This window comes from Rissa tridactyla, chromosome 8 (assembly GCF_028500815.1).
Source record: "Rissa tridactyla isolate bRisTri1 chromosome 8, bRisTri1.patW.cur.20221130, whole genome shotgun sequence".
In the NCBI taxonomy this organism is placed as follows: Eukaryota; Metazoa; Chordata; class Aves; order Charadriiformes; family Laridae; genus Rissa; species Rissa tridactyla.
The window spans coordinates 24,514,806-24,531,056 of record NC_071473.1 but is presented as its reverse complement, the minus strand read 5'-3'; the positions used below and the strand labels follow the sequence as shown (position 1 = coordinate 24,531,056).

The 16,251-nt window shown below is 56.1% G+C and overlaps 1 protein-coding gene across 5 annotated transcripts in view; it reads left to right on the top strand.

The window, feature by feature from the left end:
* Window positions 1-1,939: 1,939 nt before the first annotated feature.
* The window catches only part of LOC128913542 (myomegalin), a 30,643-nt gene continuing 16,331 nt past the window's right edge, over window positions 1,940-16,251 (top strand). The window contains exons 1-14 of one of the 5 annotated variants that reach the window (XM_054211312.1): window positions 1,940-2,223; window positions 2,701-2,777; window positions 3,840-3,963; window positions 4,039-4,193; window positions 4,457-4,574; window positions 10,654-10,773; window positions 12,526-12,645; window positions 12,882-12,974; window positions 13,087-13,302; window positions 13,823-13,981; window positions 14,353-14,466; window positions 14,703-14,840; window positions 15,158-15,337; window positions 15,594-15,788. In XM_054211312.1, the coding sequence (XP_054067287.1) occupies window positions 2,065-2,223; window positions 2,701-2,777; window positions 3,840-3,963; window positions 4,039-4,193; window positions 4,457-4,574; window positions 10,654-10,773; window positions 12,526-12,645; window positions 12,882-12,974; window positions 13,087-13,302; window positions 13,823-13,981; window positions 14,353-14,466; window positions 14,703-14,840; window positions 15,158-15,337; window positions 15,594-15,788 (1,968 nt within the window). In that variant the 5' untranslated portion in view covers window positions 1,940-2,064. Of the gene's footprint in view, window positions 2,224-2,700; window positions 2,778-3,839; window positions 3,964-4,038; window positions 4,194-4,456; window positions 4,575-5,694; window positions 7,056-10,653; window positions 10,774-12,525; window positions 12,646-12,881; window positions 12,975-13,086; window positions 13,303-13,822; window positions 13,982-14,352; window positions 14,467-14,702; window positions 14,841-15,157; window positions 15,338-15,593; window positions 15,789-16,251 lie in introns of those variants that run through there. The other 4 variants (XM_054211308.1, XM_054211309.1, XM_054211310.1 and 1 more) reach the window with 4 other exon arrangements.

Below are 16,251 nucleotides of genomic sequence, written 5' to 3'. Positions count from 1 at the left end.
TCCAGGCAGGGCACAGGGCCATGCTTGGCCAGTGCTGGTGTCTTTAGAGCCATTGTGCCTCAGTTTCCCCTCATGATGGGTTGTTGCTGCAGGGGCTGTGGCACCCTGTGGCTGCCTTCCCCTGCCCCCTCCCAGGCCAGCAGTGCCGTGTCCCCTCCCTGCAAGGTGCTGGTGCGGCATGTCCGGCTCTGGGACACGGCCCCAGGGTCCCTACCATGGCCCACACCATGGGAAGGTGCTGGCCCTGCCTGGCTGTTGGGGCTCAACCTCGTGCACGTGGGCAGGGCACTGTGCCCACCGTGGCCCTGGGGGTGGATGCCCGCCTCCCTGCACACGGGACCCCACCAAAAAGCTGTCATGATGAGGTTAGAAAATAAACAGTGTAATTTTGTTTAAAAAGGAATAATAAAAAACAAAACAACCTGTTTTTTTTCTTTTTAATTTGTGGGTTGTTTTTTGTTTTTCTTTTTTTTTTTTTTCCCCTCTTTCTTTTAAATCATGAAATGACTCACACTTCGCAGCTGAAAATAAACCTGAGCGCGGCTGCGGTGGGGAGCTGGCGAGACATGTTAGCAGGGAGGCATGGGGCCCCTCGGAGAGCGGCCAGGGCCAGCCCTGCCTTCGGCAGCCCCTGCTCGCTGCCAGCACCCAGACCCCCTCCCCGGGGCCGTGGCGGGGGGGCTGCTGTGGGGCTCAGGTGGCCCTGCCAGGGCTGCTAATGGGACTAAAGTGCTCCTAAAGGGGCACCGCCATCTGCACGGCCCCCGGGGCCTCGTGTCTCTGCACTTAGAGCAGATGCCTCCCGGCTGCGGGAAGACACACGGGTACCCCCACGTGTGCACGGACACACAGGGGTGCAGTGCCCCCCCTCAACATGCACCCCCACCTATGTCCAGGGGTTTTTCCTTGCCTGGAGTTCGCCCTCACTCCCACCCTAGGGAGGCTTTTGCGTGACTTTTTGGTGTCCGCTGCCCGCCCTGTGCTGCACCAGCTGCCCACGACCCCCACCCCACACACACCCCGGGGTGGGGGAAATGCAGCATCCACCGTGCAGAGCCTTTGGGAAAACTCCCCCCCCCCCCGGCCCTCCCCCGGTCCCTCTGGCACAGCAGCTGGGTGGTGCATGGGGGGCCCCGGGGTGGGGGGTGGACCCCCCTGAAGCCTTGTGTCACTCAGCCGTGTGCTCCTCTCCGCAGGGACCCCTGCAGCGGTGACGGGCCAGCCGTGCTCCCCCCAGCCAGCCGCATGGCGGGTAAGGTACCCCCAGAGCCCCCCCCCCGTACCCCGCACGCCCCAGCCCCAAGCCGAGGGTGACGTGCCCCGGCAGCGTGCATCACCCCAGGGGATGGCCCGGGGCTCCAAGGCGTCCTGGTGTCCCCCCCGGTGACATCCTGGGGGCAGGCGGGGTGCGGAGCAGCCGCTTTGCTCGCCTGACTGCCGCTTGCCCTCCATCCCTCCCAGCTTCCCAAGACGGGCCGTGGGGTGAGGGCGACGAGGACCCCGCGCCAGCTGAGCCGGGGGGCTCCCGTGCTCCTCCAGGTGCTCGGCCCCAGCCTGGCCCCTTGGTGCAGACATATCTCCTCCGGGACCTGGAGATGGGTCCCCTCGCCCAGACGCAGACCCTGCGGGACTTCGAGCAGGTGAGACCGTGGGGTGTCTGGGAACCTCCCCCCCGCCCCCCGACCATGGCACCACCAAGACTCCCCTATGGCATTGCTGTGTGCTTGCAGGATACGTGCCGGATCCCCTGGGTGCACCAGGAGGGGGACATGGGGTGGGATGGGGAGAGGGACCTCAGCCCCCTCCCCGGGCGCCGCGCTCCCCCTCGCCGCCCTCCTGGCTGAGGCGCGCGGGGGCTGCCGGGGCTCAGGTTTCACCACCCTCCCTCCATCCCCGCCGTCCCGCTCCGGCGATTCCTCAAATAGCTCCGGGAGGGGATAAAAAAATAAATAAATAAAAAGGAAAGGGGCCGCGGCAGGGACGGCGGCGGGAGCTGCGGGCAGGCAGGGACCCCGGGCCGTGTCCCCGGCGGCGCCATGTGAGGGGTGCCGGGATGCCCCCGCCATGGAGCGCCCGCCGGCCATGGCTAACGGGTACCGCACGCTCTCCCAGCACCTCAACGACCTCAAGAAGGAGAATTTCAGCCTCAAGCTGCGCATCTACTTTCTGGAGGAGCGCGTCCAGCAGAAAGGCGAGGGCAGCCGGGACGATGTCTACCGGCGGGTGAGCGCCTGTGGGGCAACGGGTGCCCGAGGGGGGTTTCTTTCCTGATGCCCTCTCCCCCCAGCTTTACCAGGAGGAGATGGGGCTGAGGGAGGGCAGCTGGTGGGGATGGCGGGGAGGGCATCGGGCACGGCACTGGGGCTGGGGGAGTTGCTGTGCGGGAGTTTGCCACTTGCTGCCTTGGACTGGAGCGGGGAAAGGGTCAGGGAGGGTGTCCCCCGCCTTGGGGGGTTGCCCGGGGTGGGTGGCAGTGCCACTTTGGCTGTAGACGGATGGAGCGGGTACACCCCGTCTCAGCACCGGTGGGCTAAAATACCACCCGTGCCGCTGGGTGCCAGGAGCACCCGGATCCCTGCCGTGGGGTGGGAGACCCCCCCCATGCCACCTCTGTTGCATTGCCATGGGCAGTGGTGCTGGGGGAGGGGGGGGTCTGGGCAAGCATGGGGGCATCCTCCCCACCTCCCTCCTGCCCCGCAGAACATCGAGCTGAAGGTGGAGGTGGAAAGCCTGAAGCGGGAGCTGCAGGAGAAGCAACAAGCGCTTGACAACACATGGTGAGTGGGGCTAGCCGAGCCCCCCCCGCCCAGGGGTGGATATGGCACCCACGCGCCATGGGCACGGGGGGACAGGGGGTGTCTGCCTGCACCCTGGCAGCGGAGGGGTTTGCAATGGGGCTGGGCCCCTGCGGGGCTCCTCTTACAGCCCCGGCGCCAGCCAAAAATAAAAGGCAGCACCTGTCTGGCGGGGGAGGGCAGCGCTGTGCCCGGGGGCTGTGGCATGGGTGTCCCGCAGCAGGGCACTGGCAGGCGGGGGGCCGGGGGCAAGGCACCAGGAGCCCCTGGTTTTGGGAGCACGCAGGGATGGATTTGGTGGTTCAGAGCCCAAGCATGAGGTGGTGCCACCAGAGCAGCCATGTCCCCAGGGCAGCGGCACTCGGAGGTTACAGTGCATCCTGCCCAGGGGTCCTGCAGAACGAGCACCCACGGCATGGGGGGAGCTGGGCTGGGGGCACCCGGGGTGGCGCGGCTCACCCAGCCCAGCCGGTTTGGGGTGGGGGCTTTTGCAAAGGGAGGCCATGCCAGGCCATGCCATGCCATGCCACGCTGTGACACACTGCACCCTGCCAAGCTGTGCCATGCCATGCCATACCATACTGTGCCAGGCTATGCCATACCATGCCATGCGCCATAGAGTGCCATGTGTCATGTGCCATGCCATAGAGTGCCGTGTGTCATGTGCCACGCCGTAGCGTGCTGTGCCATACCGAGCTGTGCCGTGCCATGCCGTGTTGTGAGATGTCATGCCATGCCATGCCATGCCATGCCATGTCATGCCACATTGTGCTGTGCCATGCCATGCTATGCCATGCCATGCCATGCCATGCCGTCCCATGCTGTGCCACGTTGTGCTGTGCCATACTGTGCCGTGTCATGCCATGCCATGTCGTGCCACGTTGCGTTGTGCCATACTGTGCTGTGCCATGGCATGCTGTGCCACGTTGTGCTGTGCCATGCCGAGCTGTGCCATGCCATGCCATGTTGTGCCACATTGTGCTGTGCCGTGCCATGCCATGCCATGCCATGCCATGCCATTCTGTGCCATGCTGTGCTTGGCAGGGTGGCGGCGGAGAACCAGACAACCCGCAGCCAGGCAGCGCTGCGGCAGCAGTATGAGGAGCGGCAGCGGGAGTCGGAGCATGTCTATGAGCTCCTGGAGAACAAGATCCAGCTCCTGCAGGAGGTGAGCCCAGGGATGGCAGGGGGGCTGGGGGATGGCGAGGGCCAGTGACTGGGGGCTCACCCCGCTGCCATGCAGGAGGCCAGGCTGGCACGGAATGAGGCCGAGCAAGCCACAGCACTGGCCAGAGCCGAGGCGGAGCGGTGCCAGGAGCTTGCAGGGAAGCTGAAGGAAGCCGCGAGGGCGAAGGAGGAGGACAGGAGCGATGACGGCTGCAATGCCATGGCCCAGAGGTGGGTACCCAGGATCCGTCCCCTCTGTACTGCCGGTCCTTGGGGACTTCCGAGGGGCTAGTGCTGTGCCAGGCTGGGGGGCTGCGGGCATCTGGAGGGATGGAGGGGTCACCCCAAGGGGAGAGAGCTGGGCTGTGGGGAAGGAGGAGCAGCCCTGAGGCGGCTCTGCTTTGCCCCAGAGATCGTCCCTCGCCAGCTGTCTCCAGTGCCATGCCGGGGCCGTCCCCGTGCCTGAGCGTCCCCTGCCCTTCCCTCCCTTTCAGGAGGATCGAAGAGCTGGCCCAAGAGCTGGCCGCCAGCAACCGGCTTGTGGAAACACTGTCTGCTGAGAAGCGTGACCTGCAGCAGCGCCTGGAGGAGCCCCCAGCCGTGGGGGGGCAGGTGGGTGGGCAAGCGTGGGGTGACACCAGCCCAGCACCCCAGGGTGGGAGGAGTGCGCCCACCCAGGACTCGGCTGGCGGTTGTCACGTCGAGGCTGGCAGCATCCCGCATTTGCACAGCTGTGCCTGGGAGAGCAGGGGGGGCCGGGAGGACCCGGTGCGGGCATCGGGGGAGAGGCCACCAGTCCTTCTGCGGGTGTCAGTGCCGCCTGCGCCCGTCTGCCATTTAAATCCCGGGTCTTAAAATACCCACTGACAGCCCGGCGTGGTGCCAGGTGGGATTTCGGGGCCAAGAGGGATCAGAGCAGCATGTTCCTGACAGACGCGTGGCTCTGGCCATGCTGCGCCTTGGTGGCACAGCGCTGTGCCCAGCAGCCACGGGCCATCGGTGCCTGAGCTGCCTGTGTGGTGGCCCCGCTGGGAGACCCTGGTGTGTGCCCGTTGGGTGGCATGGGGTGCCGGGCAGGTATTGCTGCAGGAGTGCTGTTGACCTTGTGCGGTGGGGACACGTGCTGCCTGCTGGCGCTTCTGCTGGGACATGGTGCTGGCACTGGCCCTGGAGTGGGGATCTGGCGCTGGGGACGGGCACTAGTGAGGGGTGCTGGCACTGGGGCTGGCCACTGGCATTGCGGCTGGGCCCCAGCACTGGCCCTTCACTGTCCCTGTCGCCGTCACTGTCCCTATCGCCGTCAGCGCCAGCCCCACGTGTGCCCGGGGCGGGCCGCGGGCAGACACTGCGCATGCGCGACACCTCCGGGTGCGGGACTACAAATCCCGGCAGGCCTTGCGACCGCCGCGCATGCGTGAGGGTGGTCGTGCGCCGCCATCTTGAAATCTGAGCCACAAGCCGGGCGCCGCCGTGGCAGGAGCATCTTCGGCGGCGGCGGCGGCAGGGGGAGGCGCAGCGGCGGGGCCTGTGGGGCAGGGGGCCAGCCCGGGGAAGGGGGGCAGCTCCGGGGAAGGGGGGCAGCGAGGAGAGAAGGGGGCAGCCTCAGAGAAGGGGGAGCTGTGAGGAGAAGGGGGGGCAGCGAAGGGGGAGGGAGGGAGGGGCGGGCGGGCAGCCAGGAGAGGGAGTCGGCCCAGGTGTGGTCAGGCTGAGATGTGAAGGAGATATTGTAGGGTGGGATGTTTCTGTAGCGCCAGGAGTCCCAGCGTGTCACACACCCCCCCCCCCCCCATCTAAGAAGGGGGAATTGGTGTGGTGAGAAGTGCTGGTGGGCTCAGGGCTTGAGGGAGCCGTGCCCCGGGACATGCGCTGAGTGAGCAGTAGAGGCCTCAGGAAAGTGTCTTGAGAACCTGCAGAAGTAGGTTTGGGTGCTCGTCAGGAGGGAGGATGAAGGAAACCTGCCGGATCTGCGGCCGGGAGCTGTGTGGCAACCAGCGGCGATGGATCTTCCACACGGCGGCCAAGCTGAACCTCCAGGTGCTGCTCTCCCACGTCCTGGGCAGGGAGCTGTGCCGGGATGGCAAGTCCGAGTTCGCTTGCAGCAAGTGTGCCTTCATGCTGGACCGCATCTACAGGTTCGACACCGTCATCGCACGCATCGAAGCCCTCTCCATCGAGCGCCTGCAGAAACTGCTGCTGGAGAAGGACCGCCTCAAGTTCTGCATTGCAAGTATGTACCGCAGGAACAATGAAGACTCTAGCGCAGATGACAGAGCTGGGGATGGGACCGTGGACCTTTCTAACCTACCTGATGTACGGTATGCTGCCCTCCTTCAGGAGGACTTTGCTTATTCTGGATATGAATATTGGACGGATCAAGAAGAGCACAGCTTGGAGCCACACAGCTGCCATGCTTCAGAGGGAGTGAGTAACCGCCCACGGCGCTGCCGTGGCTGTGCTGCGCTGCGCGTGGCCGATGCTGACTATGAAGCGATTTGCAAAGTGCCGCGAAAGGTGGCCAGAAGCATCTCCTGTGGGCTGTCCAGCCGGTGGTCAACCAGCATGGGCAACGAGGAGTCGTCCGTGTGCGATGTGGCAGAGTCCGCCAGCACCAGAGGCCCTGTGGATGGGGAGAGCATGGAGGAAGGCACGCCTGCCTCCTCCGTTGAGTCTCTGGACACAACTGTGGAGGCGAGCGCTCCACTGCAGAAGGATGAAGATGCAGATAAGGGAGTGAAAGGGAATGGGAAATGTGACGATTTCTCAGATGACCGAATGACCCCAAACTCTTCGTTGAGTGGGAACAGGCTGGAGCTGGCCCTCAACTTGATCAAGGCTTTGGACTACAAACCCCTTCAGAGCCCCCGAGGCAGCAGGCTACCTATTCCTGTGAAGTCCACCTTGCCCCCTCCCAAACTCAGCCGTGACTTGGCAGATGGCAGCGCTTCTACTGGCTTAGCGTCTGCTGGTTCTGCCTTCCTGAACGCAGACAGAAAATCTTTTTCCAGAGCTCCTTTGAGTCTTTCCCTGGAGATTTCTGAACTGCAGGAGCTGTGGGACGACCTCTGTGAGGATTATATGCCACTGCGGGTACAGGTAGAGGTCATTGTGCCGCTGTTCAATTGAGCAGCGTCCCTGCAGCCTGATGCTGAGCCCGCTAGGGATTCTTCTGTGCTGAGATAATACAGATAGCCACGTGTCGCTGAACCCAGCGCTAAGAATAGGCAGATCGGTCCTTTTTAGGTGTGCTGCCTCTCTCCTCTGTCATTCTTCTGTCGTCTGCTTCCTCCTTGTGTTCTGGGAAATTAATCTTCCCCCCCCACCCCCCCCCCCCCATCAGCTCTTCCTGTCAGTGCAGTTTGCTAGATGGGTCTAATGCATGCTTTGTCATTTTTCCGCTGAGAAAACACCAGTTTCACTTCACCTTTCTCTTTTAAGGTGGCAGCGTGACGCTTACCCACAACCAAAGGGAGTGTTTTAAGCTTCTGGGCATGTGTTTTCCAGCAAATGTATTTTCTTTGTGCCAGGGTAATGGTTCAGTGTCAGGAGCGTCTGCTTCCAGAGCCCTGCCTATGCGGATCAGGCCTCCAACCTGCCTAACATGCAGATCCACACAGGGATCTTTGGTGCATGCCCTGGGGAAAAGGTGTTTTCCTCGCAGGTGGATTTGTGCCAGAGGATGACTTTAGGGTTGGTATTCTAGATAATTGGTTTATTTTGTGATCCTTTGAAAAGATTCATCAATTAACGGCAGGTGTTGCTGAGAGGCGATGAAAGCTCCTGCTTTCACGGAACTTCCTGGTGCTGTTATCTGCATCAATGGTAGGCCTCATGTAGCTCTGGATTGCTTCTGTTTTGCTGGCTTTAATGAAATCTTCATTACTATGCAGTCAAAAAGCTGAACTTGTAACTCCTTTACCACTTTCTTTAATGAATAGAAGGCTTCAGTCAGCTTCAATTCAGGAATATCCATGTCAGCCTAATTGCATTCCCATTAGCAGCCTTAGTGCTGTCTAATGCTGTAGGTAGCCTGGGGGATTAGAAAAATGCTTGTTTATTACTATGGCAACTGTAGCTGTGCTGAATTACGCTTCCTATTTAGCCAGCGCTGCTTGCTGCCCCATCTGCTCGGGCATTTTCCAGAGCTGTGTGCTTTTTCCATAAAAACCTGCTCAAAAGATGATGCTAGGAATGAATGTAAGAAAACCAAATTTTCATCTGGCGCACGAAGACATCGCGCTGGCAGGCAGTGACTGAAGATGTGAAGCAGGGCATTGCTGCTTCTGTAGTCTGTGGTGCTTGCTACTAATTTTCACTGCTAGGGATATATTTACAGGATAAAAATAGGTTTTCTCTTAACAGAACGTGGCACAATCAACGTGGCGTGTTTACGGCTTGGCTTTGTGTCATGCCTCGCCATCCTCTTCTTGGAACTGTTGTAGAGGAGTTTCTCCAACCTCCAGCCTTTGCCATCCGATCGTCCCTGCCAGGAGTTAATCCTGCGGGATTTTTTTACTGCCTGTTTCTCGCCATGGCGGCAGCAGCAGTTGTAGGCTTCGGTGCAGGGTCTGGCAGAAGGGGGAAAGCGCTTAATCCCTCGGATGGCTTTAACAGCAAAAATAGGAAATTGTATGCAGCTAGTGAACTTAATGGTTCTTATATAAATTATTTTTCTTTCTCATTGTACGAGCAATGCTCTTTCTTAAAGTCAGGTACTGCTGTCCAGCAATTCCTATGCATAAATGCTGTTCTGGTAACATAAAAGGAATGTATGGGATGTATAGGACCACAGTTCCCTTACTGCTTTTGGGAAACTGCAGTTCTCCTTTAAATTTACTGCTGTAAGCTACAATGACCGAGAGATCTGGTATTGGGCACGTGATCTTGTAGGTACTGTTGTCTTGGGTGTTTTCTTAAACCAACAATTCTTCCTCTTCATTGCCACAGCCCCAGAAAAATGCCACCAAAACCAGCCTCTGTCAGACACACTCTTGCGGTGCTGTGCTCCAGCAAGGGAAGCCTTGTCCGACTGACAGACGATCTTTTACCCGCTGTTCTGGGCAGATGTGAGCTTGGCAGCCTTAGATAATGCCACAATTATTATTATTGTTTTTTTAAAGAAGCGTTCTGTCTAGGTTAGTGTGTGCTGACATTGCTCGAGCTGTACTGAGGAGAGAGAGTCACTAAAATGCTGATGTAGGAGAAACTGCTGGGGAGCCATGCTCCTGACATGGCTGCAGTGAAGCAGGAGGGAGGCAGCTTGGGCTTTGGGACTTCGGACTCTGGAGCTGGCTCTGTCTTTCCCCTCCCTGCTCTTTGCTCTTTGCAGGCTTTCTGCTTATTTTTCTTTGGAATGTGTGAATTCTGAGGAAAGGTGCTACATGACAGGTTCCAGCAGTTTTCCCTATCTGATCCGATGCCTTCTGTCTGGGCAAATTTTTCAAATTACTTGCTATGGCTGTTCAAGTTTTCACTAAAATCTTAATAAAACATCATGGTAAAGGGAAGCATTGCTTCTGTATGGAAGCTTCAGTACGTGACAGGCAATGCACAGGCCAGGGGGAGCTCCCCTGCACTGCCTGCCTTTCTCAGAGACCGCGTTTCTATGGCTGCTGAAGATGAGGATTCAGTCTGATAGGGCTAATCGGAGCTGGGCGTTGCTCTCCCTGAGCTGTGCTGCCTGGAGCTGATGCTCCTGTATGCCCTCTGAGAAGCTCTGCCATGTTCTCATAGCCTCTGCGCTGTAACCCGGTGCTTGCCAGGGCTCCCATTTGAAACAGACACCAGTACTATTGATCTCATATTGCTGGTAGTATTCAGGAATACTCGACGAGTCCTGTGAGGGCTGGGGTGGGTGGCTGGTTTGGATGCTGCGCTCAGGAGTTAACAACTCACTAGGCGGGAGGTAGCGTGAGGATAAGAAGGGATGACAAGGGATTAGTGTGTGCTCAGCCAGCAGGGTCTGGCAGGCCATGCATCAGAAAGTAGGCCGTTTTCATTCTCAATAAACGGGTTTGTGTCATGAAAAAAAGTCTCAGCTATGGCACTGAATTTGCTACAGCTTGCAGAGCTGCAGGGAATCACACACGGCATGGATGCTGGAGCACGGGGAGCTGTGAAGGAGAGCCCAGAGAATCACAAGTGGAGGGGTTCAGAGTGGGGGGGTGGGACTGCCAGGTCACAGCAGGAAGGTAGCTGTTGGGAAGGATTGAAGGTTGTGGTCTTGATTAAGGAGGAGAAGCTTGGGAGAACATGGGAGTGAGTTTGATTTGGTGCTGGCTTTGTTTTGAAGCATTTTGAAGCTGCTAGCAGGGTACGTAGGAAGGAGAGAGGTTGCAGGCATGTGGCTTGGGTGTGGGGAGCAGATCTGTCATCAGCCTGCAGACAGTGGTTAGAGCCAGACAAGCTGCTGGGCTCACAGTATGGGAATGAGGAGAGACAGGGAGCCCAACCAGAGCCTTGGGACAGAGGCTCTTGTCCCAAGGAACTTGTGGCAGGTCAGGCAGAGAGCTGCCAGGTGCCAGCCTGCCACCCAAGTGAAGGGAGACATGGGCAGCATCATGTTTCGGACGCAGTTAGAAAAGCCCAGTGGGGCATATTAAGCCCATGCTGCAAGGGCTGACAGCTGAGTATAAGAAGCCAGTGCAAGACTTTAGTCATTTCTCTCATTTTTTTTCTTCTTTTTTTCTTTCAGAATTTGCAGGATGAACGTCAGCAGCTGGCTCCAGGTGACCCTGCAGCAGGGGAGCATGTGTCCAATCTGTGTGCTGCAGAGCTGCAGAGCAAAATCCAGCAATCTGAAGCTGCTAACAAGGTATTTCTTCACAAATAGCAAATTCAGTGCCTAGTGAGTCCGATGTAGTTAGTATTGGAAGGTGCCTCCTAGTCTGACCAGAGGCAGGCATTTGCACCTCCGTTCCAGCAAGGCTGTGTGTGCTGACACACTGATTCTCGGTGCTGTCGTCTGCCAGCTTGAGTTAAAAGCATTTACTTTTTTCTGCAGCTGTGCTGTATAAATTTTCCATACTTATTTTTGCAAACCATTATTTTGGAAGAACTTCCCACTTGCCTGGTGAGCCTTCTGGGACCTGGTGAAGCAGAGATGCACAGGGCTATTTCCCTGTCTCTTGGATTTGCATGGGCTGAGCCTGGTGCAGGAGAGGAAGGCACCTGCCTTTTGAGACAGCTGCCGCCTTTTTTGCAAGCAGTAAGGGAGATCAGCTCGGGGGGGCCCTGTTTTCATTTAGATTTAAAGGCTTTCTTAGGAAGGAAACATGCATCTGAGTTGTCTTGAGACAGATCAAATTTAACACGTTGTGAGGGGTAGATGTTCTTAGTTATGCTCTTGAACTCTAAGGTAAATTATACCCGCTGTGAAAACAGAGGGGTCAAACAGGAAAAAACATTGGGATGGGATCTTTATTTAAATCTGGGGACAGGTGTGAGCTCTTGGAGCTGCCTGGACCTCAAAAGTTGACAAGGAAATCAAGAGGCCCAGGGCCCAGTAAATGCAGTTGGAAGTGTTTAAGCAGTTTAGGGGGAGTGTCTGTTAGAGAAGAGATAACATGACAGGTGTGTAAACTAATGAGCAACAAAGGGAAATCATGTGGTGGGCAGCACCAACTCCTTAAGAAATTGAGGCTTGGGTAAGTTCTGAGGAAGATGCATATCATCCAGGACTAAGAATGCAAACAGACAGCGTGTTTAAAAAGACTAACAAGCAGTTGCTTAAATGCACAATGTGCACTGTGTTGTGAATGTTATGGTGAAAGCAGAGAACTGTCCTAAAACTGTTTGAGATGATAGTCTCTTTAAGGTGAAAATGTCAAAGGCAAAAGTTTCTCAGGTTCTAAACCAGCTGTGGAGAGTAGTGAGACATTCCCCTTTGCTTTGTGGCCGTGCTGTTGGCATGCTGCCACTGGCAAGACTGTTGTGCTGAAGCCAGAACTTGAGGCTAGATAAGCCTCTGATCTGATCAAATGTAGAGTTGCCTAGCCCAACAGTTGTGGCAAGAGTGCCTAGGTGGTCAAAGGAGGCAGCAAGAGAAGGGGCTGGAAGACTGTAAAGGGGCAGCTTCAATGCTCTGGAGGACCTCAGAAGCAAAGGGGACAGTTTTTAGGATGCGTAGCTTCTCCATGTTGATTTTTTTTGTTCAGATCTCTAGGGAGGTTCTGGGGCTGAAGCAGCTCTTCCTTCTTAAGAGAACAGAAAAAAATGATAGAAACTGGGAAGGCTGCTGGGCAGTCTGAGCAAGGCTGTCCTGGAGTATGTGGGAGGCAGTAAGATATGTGAACCCAAGCCTGGAACATCTGCCCTGCTTGTGGAGGCTGCATTGGAGGAACCAGAAGCACTGGGACAGTCCTGTGGAGGGAATGAAGGCTTTGCGTTTACTCGCTGGTTTCCACCCAGCTCAAACAGTATTTACAGACTCTAGAGAGAGCCACGTTGATCTTGATCTGGTGAATACCTGGGCTGTATGGACTTGAGTAAGGCGTGGAGGGAGTCCTAAGGGTGTTTGTGTAGAGCCTTAGGGAGTATTAACAAAACAACATATTTCTGTCTCTAGTTGTTGCAGGAAAAGCTGAATGAATTGAATTTTGAATTAAAATCTGTCCAAGAAACGTCGCAGAGGCAAGATCGTACAATTCAGAGTCTGAATGAGGCCCTGAAGAGCAAGGAGAGTAAGGTAATAGTGTTGGGTGGTGCTCCCCAAAAGAAGAAGGTGTACTAGCCCTGTAGGCAGTGACTGAAAAGGAATGCTTAAGCCATTGCTATGCATTCTGGATCTCATTATATTATGTCTTGTGAAGCTCTTGCTTTTGTATGGTGCTGGCAAGTGTCGTACTCCATGCTGGAGGCTTGGGACAGGAGGGTTTGTGCTTGGTTTGCCAATGACTGGGCTTCCTATCCTTTGCCTTGTAGACAGAAGAGCTGTACCATATCATTGAAGGGCAGAATGAGACACTGGCCAAGCTGCGGGACATGGTGCACAGAAGCCATCTGGGACAGTTGCAGGTATGTCCCTAGAAAGCCTCAAATACATCAGGCTTTGTTCTGCAGGGATCCTGATCTTTAAATCTCTCTCGTGAAGGGAATCTTGAGTTTCTCTGCTTCCCACTCTTGTTAGATGTCAGAGAGCCCGCTCTCATCCCAAGAGCAGCAAATGTCACTGCTAGATCTTCAGAACACGCTATTCTGCACCAAGCTGGAGGTGCAGAAACTGAAAAGAGCTCAGCGCCAGAAAGAGCATCAACTGGCTGAAGCCAGGAGAGCAACCCAGCTCTTAGAGACCACGGTGCATGAGGAAGAGCAGCAGAAAGAGGCAACCTGGAAACACAACCAGGTATGACAAGCACTTAGCTTGGAAGTCTCTGGATTTACATGACTTAAGAAGCACTGATGTAGTCAGTACTCCCCTCTCATTCATTGTTTCTGCCTGTATCAGTCTGGGCATGCTTGGCAAACCCCTTGTTACACATGGCAGGGAGCATTATCCAGCCTCCTTAGCTTCGTATCTGAGGATTTAGAATCAGCAAAGACAGTTGATAGTGGGTATGTTGTCACTGGTATGTCTTTGGCAGGTACAAATGTCCCATCTTTTTTTGCAATGTTACAAAGTTAATGGTCACTGCTGCACAGGTTAGCTCTGACTAAAGCTCTGCCTGTGGCCAGAGCAAGGAGTGGATACCTGGGAAATGAAATAAATTCAAAGTCATCACCATGGAAGTGTATTTTGAGTTGTAAAAGCTGTAGTATTGCAGAGCATTTTTGGCTGCCCCCACAGCCCTTGGCTTCTTCAGATTGGCCTGCTGTTTGCAGGTCTGTTGAGACTGACTGCCAAGATAGGTGCTTTTCCCTTGCAGGAGCTGCGTGCTGTGGTACAGCAGCTGCAGGCAGAGCTGCAGGACAAGGCTCAGCAGCTCCAGACCGTGGAGTGGGAGAAATGCCGTGAGCTGCAGGCCCAGGAGCAGAGAATTCAGTGTTTGAGTCAGCATCTGGCTCGCAAGGAACAGCTTCTGCAGGTGAGATGCAGAAAGATGCAAATTGAGTGTAAGTAGTGAGTAGTAAGGAGGCCCCTGCTCTTCCTTTGGTATTTGGCAATGCAAAAGTCAGGCTGTAGCTTTCATGTGTGCCCCTTGAAGAAAGGAAGGAGAGAGGGGCTTCTGGGCTCCCAAGGTGAGGAAGGAGGCAGAGGTGTCAGAGTGCCTCAGCCCACAGCAGTGCCTGGCAGGTGCCAGTCAACCAGCCCCAGGTGCTGTGACTCTGCCACCCTTTAATGTGGGGAGTATACCAAGTGTAGGGTGGAGGTAGGTAGCCCTGATTCTCCTGTGCTGCTCTCTGGAGGGTTTCTGGACTGACAGTTGTACTGTGGGGGTGTTTGTATGACCTCTAGGAATCGAGGGAACTTCTGCAATGCCAGCAAAGCTTGGACAAGAGCCCTGCAGCCATGAATGCCATGTTGGAGAAACTGCAGCAGCGAGTCAGCGACAGGGATGCTGCTTTGGAGGTGAGCACAGTCTGTTGGTGATGTCTCCCTGCTTTCCCTGTGGCTCAGCCTTTGAGTACCATCAACGGTGCAGCCCCACGCTGACCCAAGGGGTGATCATGTCTTCTGCGTGCTCTTCATGGCTCAGCCTTCCAGAGGAGTCCTCTGAAAGGGAGAGCTGAGGTGCTCCGCAAAGCGAGTGGTGGGCTGCAGAGCCCTACTACCCCATTCTGAGCCATCACCTCCTCTCACACTAGCGAGCAGTAGATGAGAAGTTCTGTGCCCTGGAGAAGAAGGAAAAAGAGCTGCAACAGCTCCGCCTTTCAATAAGGGAGCGTGGAGGCGACCTGGAGAGGCTGCGCAATGTCCTGTCCAGCAATGAGGCCACCATTCATGTGAGTACTTGTACCTGGGCATGCCAAGTCCAGCCTGGTTGTGGTGTGGTGCTAGACAAACTTTCCTGGGAATGCTCTGGTTGTTGCTGGAGAGAGCACCTGCAGGGTGTTGGCTTTCCTCTGGCCCTGTGTGCAGGGCAAGTTCCTGGGTCACTCGCGTTTCTAGGCTGGGTGTAGAGGTGAGTGCGTGATGTCTGGAGAGGACGGTGGTGAATCTGTGTGATTCCACTGGTAGGAGAGACTGGTATTTCCAGTTCTGCTTAATTTCAGTATAAGGTTCCTGTCACTGGTTGAGCTGCTTCTATTGTGGTCCCCAGAGCCTGGAGAGCCTCCTGAAAGCCAAAACCCTGGAACTGGAGCAGGTGTCAGCAACCTGCCAAAACCTCCGCTGGCTGAAGGAAGAGATTGAGGCCAAATCCTGCAGCAGGCAGAAGGAGCAGGAGGGGATCATCCAGCAGCTGCAGACCTGCCTACATGACAGGAACAAGGAAGTGGAGGTAAGGCCTTAGCTTGGCTTCCTGAGCCTTCAGCCAGTTTGTCTGCAGAGAGAGAAGTCCCAAACCAGAGTCTCCTGGCTGCCTGCCTTCGAGGAAGGCACTTGAGGAAGGCTGCTTTTGGCACCTGTAAATACCTGTGCTTGCTGAGACACTGCGCTCTCAGCTACACCCAGGCTGAAGAACTCCTCATCCTTGAAGAGCTTGCAGTTTGATGGTAGCAACATCTCTCCATTTCTCCCTTCCTCCCCTTGTTCAGGAGCTTACAGCAACTCTGCTGTGCAAGCTGGGCCCAGGGCAGAGCGAGGTAGCAGAGGAGCTGTGCTTGCGTCTCCAGCACAAGGAGAAGATGCTTCAGGATCTCCTCAGTGACAGGAACCGTCAGACCATGGAGCATGATGCTGAAATTCAGGAGCTGCTACAGGCCATGAGCACCAAGGAGCAGCAGAGCCGAGTAAGTTGTATGCAGTGCTGCAGTGGGGAGTCTGGGGTGGATGCCTCTGCCTTGCATTAAGCAAACAGAAACCGTTCTCTGGCTGCTGTTGATGTAGCCTGGTGGAGCTGCTGAGTGTTGAAGAACCATGTGAGATGCCATTAGCTGTTCCTAGGTTGGTCTCAACACATCATATGGGAGCCGTTATGAAGCAGCACCTCTTGTAGCAGTGTTCAGGTCTCAGGTCCCTGTGACTGAGTGGACTGGGTGGGGCTTGTGTATGTCATGCGGAAGGAGGTGTGGATCTTCCTAGATGTCCATGTTCCTGGGCCTAGGGCACCAGAGGGGCCGTGGGATGGTGGGTGGTACTAGACCAGAAAGGAAGACTCTGAGCTGTTTCTTGCATAGCGCAGAAGTCTGAGGAAGCTCTCTTCATTGCCTCTTAACTTACACATTAGTCAAACTAGTGTGTGGTCCTGGGCAT